Source organism: Rutidosis leptorrhynchoides, chromosome 5 (assembly GCF_046630445.1).
Source record: "Rutidosis leptorrhynchoides isolate AG116_Rl617_1_P2 chromosome 5, CSIRO_AGI_Rlap_v1, whole genome shotgun sequence".
Classification (NCBI taxonomy): Eukaryota; Viridiplantae; Streptophyta; class Magnoliopsida; order Asterales; family Asteraceae; genus Rutidosis; species Rutidosis leptorrhynchoides.
The window spans coordinates 8,783,106-8,789,977 of record NC_092337.1 but is presented as its reverse complement, the minus strand read 5'-3'; the positions used below and the strand labels follow the sequence as shown (position 1 = coordinate 8,789,977).

At 40.5% G+C, this 6,872-nt stretch overlaps 1 protein-coding gene across 1 annotated transcript; it reads left to right on the top strand.

The window, feature by feature from the left end:
• Window positions 1-1,385: 1,385 nt before the first annotated feature.
• LOC139847415 (uncharacterized) lies at window positions 1,386-6,473 on the top strand. Its single transcript, XM_071837087.1, has 5 exons — window positions 1,386-1,571; window positions 1,626-1,676; window positions 1,860-1,997; window positions 2,919-4,479; window positions 4,984-6,473. The coding sequence occupies exons 1-5, from the start codon at window positions 1,386-1,388 to the stop codon at window positions 6,471-6,473; spliced, it is 3,426 nt and encodes a 1,141-aa protein (XP_071693188.1).
• The last annotated feature ends 399 nt before the right edge of the window (window positions 6,474-6,872 follow it).

Genomic DNA, 6,872 nt, shown 5'->3' with positions numbered 1-6,872 from the left:
AGCCTTTAGACCCGGAAATCGAGAAATCTGCAAAAGCTAATCGAAAAGCTACAAGAATTGTAAAGGGTTCGACAGTGGCTTCAGCATCCACTCAACCACAGTTAGAGACACATCCGATTGTTCCACCAAACTCTCCTAAATCAGAGTCTGAAACTGAAGAGGAAGTTTTTGAGCAACGAGACGATATGGCCGATCGACCAAGGGGAGTAGACACCTACTACCAACCGGGTGATTTTGAGGATCATTCACCCATTGTTTATCCAGCACCGGCAGGAGGAAACAACCGACGATTTGAGGTCCGACCTCAACTTATTTCGATCTTGCCAACCTACCGAGGTATGGCTAATGAGGAACCATATGAACACATCACTGAATTTAATGGGATATGTGCTACTAATCAGGTAAACGGTTTCACTGATGATGAGGTACTTCTTCGATTATTTCCTTATTCACTTAAGGATAAGGCAAAAAGATGGTTTCTCTCCTTGCCCGCTCGGAGTATTAATACTTGGTCGGATATGAAAAAACGATTTTTAGAAGAATTTTACCCCATAAGTAAAACTTCAGACATGCGTACGCAAATAAAATCTTTTAAACAATTACCGGGTGAATTATTTCATGAAGCGTATGAACGTCTGAAGGAGTTACTTAGGGCATGTCCACACCATGAGATACCCAAGTGGGAATTGGTTAAAGTTTTCTATGATAGTTTAGATTCCCAAAACAGTCAGTTTCTTTTAGCGGCTAGCGGTGGGGCATTCTTAACTCGGTCTAGTGATGATGAATGGACGTTCTTCGAACAGTTAAGCAAGGGTTCAAAAACCCAAGCTTCGGTTGATCGTAAACAACCGAGTACCTCCCGAGTGAATCATGTTTCCGATTCGGGTGGTTCATCTAGGAACTTAGAGCAGGAATTTGATGATTTGAAAATGCTTATATTTAACAACCCAAACCAGGGTCTTGCTTGTAATGTTTCGCAGGTTCAGGAAGTATGTGAGATTTGTGGAGATCCTTCTCACTTTTCATATGGATGTAGAAATGGGATTCCACCGGTAAATCAGCACATAGTGGAAGAACAAGTTAACGAGGTTCAGGGGAGGAGATATGATCCATACTCCAACACGTATAATCCGGGTTGGAGAAATCATCCTAATTTCAGTTGAAGCAATAACAACGCTCTGAATGCTAACCAAGGGAACCAACTTAGACCACCAAACAACTTTCAAAATCAGGGTAATTTTCAGAATCAAGGCAACTACCAACGAAACTATCAAAATCCTTACCCTAATAACCGAAACCAAAACAATTACCAAAATCAAACCCAAAACCAAAACCAAAACCAAACTAGTACTTCAACCAATCAACCATCTAGCTCGGATGCTAAGATGGATGCGTTCATCTCCGAAATGCGAAAAATGATAGAAGTGCAAAATAAGTCGATTGGAGCATTGGCTAAGGAGATCGGTAATGTAGTGGAAAGTAAGGGAAATAGGGAACCAGGTACAATTCCAAGCTACACGATTCTAAATCCAAATCATAAGGATCAAGGAAAAGGGCATAGCGTTAACATGGTAGGTACCTTGAGAAGCGGAAGGCAATATGACAATAAGGTAGGTGAAAAATAGGTAGTGCAACCAGAGTCAAGTAAGTCTCCTATTGTTCTTGATGAGGAAGAGGTAAGTGAAGTCGATGACCAAGGAGAAGGGGTGAAAAATAAGGACCCAATTGTTAAGGAGACCGGAAAACTGGAGACAGAATCAAAATCCGTCCCATTTCCCAAGGCCTTAGAGTCCCCAAACCAGTTCCCTTATGGGAAAAAGGGACCACAACCAGAGGACATGTGGGAAACATTTAAATAGGTTAAGATAAATTTACCCCTCCTCGATGCTATTAGGCAAGTTCCGTCTTACGCTAAATTTTTAAAGGACCTTTGCACTCAAAAGAGGAAGCAAAGGGCGACTTTACCCAAAAAGGTGGAGCTAACCGAGCACCTAAGTGCGGTTGTTTCGGGTACACTTCCACCTAAGTTTAAGGACCCAGGGACCCCGTTGATAGCTGTGACTGTAGGAAACGTGAATGTGAAAAAGGCGTTACTGGACCTAGGAGCTAGCATTAATATTTTACCTTTTTGTCTAGTTGACCGATTTGAATTGGGTTTAATGAAAAGAACTGACATAATTATTCAACTAGCGGACCAGTCAATCAAAACGCCTAGGGGGATACTAGAAGATGTGATAGTAAAAGTGGAGGATTTCTATTACCCAGTTGACTTTGTTGTTATGGATATTGAACCTAGGAATAGATATGCCCAACCCACTATAATTTTGGGACGCCCGTTCTTGGCCACCATTAATGCTCACATTAATTGCCGAACGGGTGCTATGGACATATCTTTCGGGAATCGCAAGATGAGAATTAATATCTTTAATTCTCTTCACACCCCGAATGTCCATGAATGCTATAGGATAGATGTGATTGATGAATTAGTGGATAAACATACTTCTCACCTAATAACCGACCACCCAGTAGAAATATTTTGCTTAGGTGACGAAGAGAATGTTGAATGTGAAGAGGTTAAGGTAGTAGAATTAGCAGTAGCAAGTACAATGGATGCTAGGTTGCCACCGTGGACTCATAAATATGAGCCACTACCTAAATCCATTGATACTAATACGAGACCGTCACTAGAGTCACCACCGAATCTTGAGTTAAAACCCTTACCTTCTCATTTGAAGTATGCATTTTTAGGTACTGACGGCACTTTGCCAGTTATTATTGCTTCAGATTTGACAGGTGTGCAGGAAAAAGCCTTGATGGAAGTGCTTCATAAGTACAAGGCTGCAGTAGGGTGGACAATAGCTGATTTGAAAGGGATAAGTCCCTCAGTGTGTATGCATAGGATAGTTACAGATCCGGAGGTTAAACCTGCTCATGATACGCAACGCAGGTTAAACCCGAATATGCAGGAAGTGGTAAAGAAAGAAGTTCTTAAGTGGTTGGACGCAGGGATTATCTTCCCTATTTCAGACAGTCAGTGGGTAAGTCCCACGCAAACAGGGCTAAAGAAAGCTGGGATAATGGTAATGGAAACTGAGGAAGGTGAAAAGATCACAACCCGTCCCGTGACGGGTTGGAGGGTATGTATTAATTACCGGAAGCTAAATGCTGCAACTTCAAAGGATCACTTTCTCTTGCCTTTTATTGATCAAATCATCGAAAAGTTGTCAGGTCAGAAATTTTATTGTTTCTTAGATGGGTATTCGGGATATAATCAAATACCTATTCACCCTAATGACCAAGAAAAAATGACTTTTACTTGTCCTTACGAAACCTATGCTTTTAGACGGATGCCTTTTGATCTATGTAATGCACCTGCGACTTTTCAGAGGTGTATGATGAGTATCTTTTCAGAGTTAATAGGCGAGTCTTTAGAGATTTTTATGGATGATTTTTCGATATTTGGCAAATCTTTTGAGTCATGTTTTAGTATGTTGGAAAAAGTTTTGAAAAGATGTACCGAGACCAACCTTGTCCTTAGTTGGGAAAAGAGCCACTTTATGGTAAGGGAAGGGGTGATTCTGGGACACATTGTGTCTGAACGGGGATTCGAAGTCGATAGGGCAAACGTGCAACTTATTTCCACATTACCTCCACCAAACAATGTTAAGGGGGTAAGATCGTTTTTGGGACATGCAGGATTCTATCGTAGGTTTATCAAAGATTTTAGCATTATTTCTAAACCATTGTGTAATTTGTTATTAAAAGATGCACCTTTTGAATTTGATGACCAATGTAAGGAAGCCTTCAACACCTTTAAACGTAAGTTAACCGAAGCACCCATTTTACAATCACCCGATTGGACCAAACCATTTGAAATTATGTGCGACGCTAGTGATTTTGCGACTGGGGCTGTTCTGGGTCAAAGAGTTGATAGGAAACCGGTTGTTATCTATTATGCTAGTAAGACATTCTCGGATGCCCAAATAAATTATACCACAACCGAGAAGGAATTACTAGCAGTTGTGTTTGCCTTAGACAAATTTAGATCATATTTGTGGGGGTCTAAGGTAGTTGTATTTTCGGACCATAGTGCTTTAAGGCATTTGCTTGAGAAGAAAGAGTCTAAGCCTAGATTGATTAGGTGGATTTTGTTGCTACAGGAGTTTGATTTGGAAATAAGGGATAAAAAGGGTATAGAAAATGTGGTAGCTGACCATTTATCTAGGATACCCCCGCCACCGTTTGACCCTACTAAACCGATCCAGGAGAATTTCCCGGACGAATGTTTGTTTAGTGTTGTGCAGGTACCTTGGTTCGCTCATATTGTCACCTATTTGGTGACTAACAAGATACCGGAACATTGGAACAAGCACAAGAGGGATTACTTTTTATCGCAGGTTAAGCATTATATTTGGAAGGACCCGGTTCTTTACCGACTTGGACCCGACCAAATCATTAGAAGATGCGTGGCGGAAGATGAGCATAAGGACATTCTAGCTCATTGTCATACTTTTGCATGCGGAGGACACTATGGGGTAAAGAAAACCGGGTACAAAGTACTCGATTCAGGTTTCTTTTGGCCTTCTATCTTTAAAGATGCATTTGAGTATGTTAAAAATTGTGCTAGGTGTCAAAGAATGGGGGGAATTTATAAACGTAACGAAATGCCCATGAACCCAATTTTGGTTTGTGAAATCTTTGATGTTTGGGGTATTGATTTTATGGGACCTTTTCCCCCGTCTTTTGGGTTTGAATATATTTTGGTAGCCGTGGATTATGTCTCCAAGTGGGTGGAGGCTGAGGCTACTCGAACAAATGACAACAAAGTTGTCCTTAAGTTTGTTATGAAAAACATTTTCTGTCGTCATGGTGTACCTAAGGCCATAATTAGTGATGGGGGTTCACACTTTAAGAACTCCTATTTTGCTAAACTTTTAAGGGATTATGGGGTAAATCACTGAATTGCTACGCCTTACCATCCCCAAACAAGTAGGCAAGTGGAGGTATCTAATAGGGAGTTAAAAAGAATTTTGGAAAAAACCGTAAATCCTAATCGCAAAGATTGGTCTTTAAGACTAGACGATGCGCTTTGGTCTTATCGGACAGCTTACAAAACCCCTATTGGTACTTCACCTTACCGACTTGTTTATGGGAAGGCATGTCACTTACCTGTTGAAATTGAGCATCGTGCAGAATGGGCTATAAAACAGGTGAACATGAACTTAGATGAGGCAGGAAATGCGAGGAAGCTAGAATTGACAGCATTAGAAGAACTTAGACGTGAAGCATATGAAAGTTCGAAGATCTACAAAGAAAAAACGAAAGCTTTTCATGACAAGCAAATTAGTAGGAGGACGTTTGAAGTGGGGCAAAGTGTGTGGTTGTTTAATTCCAGGTTAAAGTTGTTTGCGGGTAAGTTGAGAAGTAAGTGGAACGGTCCCTATGTGGTTACTAAGGTTACTCCCTATGGGGCAATTGAAATAAAGGATCCGAAAGGTGGGGAACCGTTCTTAGTTAATGGGCAACGATTGAAGATTGCTACCGGGTTGTCGCTTGATGATGCTAAAGTAGTTGAAATAATCCGGTTTGAACCTATGCAAAGGCAACAACTTAGGACCATTAGAGTGAATGAACCAAGGAAAGGGAATAGTAAGGAAAGTGTCGACTCATGGCTTGATCAAAATGTCTCTATTAGCCATGTGCCCAATTACGTTGAATGGGAGGATGATGGGCGATTTGATGATGCGCCCGAAGATGCAGTGTCCGAAGTCATTTCGGATGAATGTTTTGATGATCTTCATGAGGAATTGACTTTAGATGAGAGTGCCCAAGGTAGACCGGTGATTCTTTACCAAGAAGACGATCCGGGGGAGATATTATTCGAGTTAAGTATCATTGGAGTATTACCTCACTTTGTTAGTAGTCATCGAAAGTTTAAGGTGATAGCCGATTCGGGATCTTCCATCAACATAATGTCCTATGAGATGTACAAGCAACTTTTTCATGGTGAATGTACGTTATGTGAATTGAAGAAATCCGATGCAGAAATCACACTTGGAAATAATACCAAGGGTAGGGCACTTGGGGTAGTTCATAAGGTGATGGTTAGTGTGAAAGGTGTTTTTCTTGAAGTACCGTTCACAATTTTCGATATGTCCACGGACTATGATGTTCCATTGTTAGTAGGTCGGGGGTTCATTTCAACCGCGGGTGGTAAATTAGACTCAGGGGCGGGGTGCATCACCTTTGAAGGAGGAAACGGAACTTTTATATTTTGTAATTCAGAAAATATGCGATTTCCTTCAGCCTACATAGTCGAAAGAGAGTTTGATGAAGATTATTGCATGAAACTCAAAGTCGAAAAGAGTGGAGCAAGTGAAGAGGTTGTTGAGAATGTGTTTGATGACACGATAGAGATGGATAAAAGCTGTCAAAATGTTGAGTGCGGAGGCATTTCCCTTGATCTGAAATGACCCGTCCTAATCCATCCGGACAAAGTCCACATCGATTACAAACGATTCACAATAGTTAGTTACATCGCGAGGTACTTGACCTCTATATGATACATTTTACAAACATTGCATTCGTTTTAAAAGACAAACTTTCATTTTATTGAAAGTTGACGACATGCATACCATTTCATAATACATCCAACTATAATTAACTTAATAATGATCTTGATGAACTCGATGACTCGAATGCAACGTCTTTTGAAATATGTCGTGAATGACTCCAAGTAGTATCTCTAAAATGAGCAAATGCACAGCGGAAGATTTCTTTCAAACCTGAGAATAAACATGCTTTCAAGTGTCAACCAAAAGGTTGGTGAGTTCATTAGTTTATCATAAATAATCAATTCATAATTTTAATAG

What these genes read in the sequence shown, in the direction of transcription:
- LOC139847415 (XM_071837087.1), top strand. Translation starts at nt 1,386, where the DNA reads ATGGATGCGTTCATCTCCGAAATGCGAAAAATGATAGAAGTGCAAAAT. An exon ending in TTGTTCTTGATGAGGAAGAG is followed by an intron (nt 1,677 to 1,859) that starts GTAAGTGAAGTC and finishes ACATTTAAATAG; the next exon opens with GTTAAGATAAATTTACCCCT. An exon ending in AAGATGCGTGGCGGAAGATG is followed by an intron (nt 4,480 to 4,983) that starts AGCATAAGGACA and finishes CTTACCATCCCC; the next exon opens with AAACAAGTAGGCAAGTGGAG.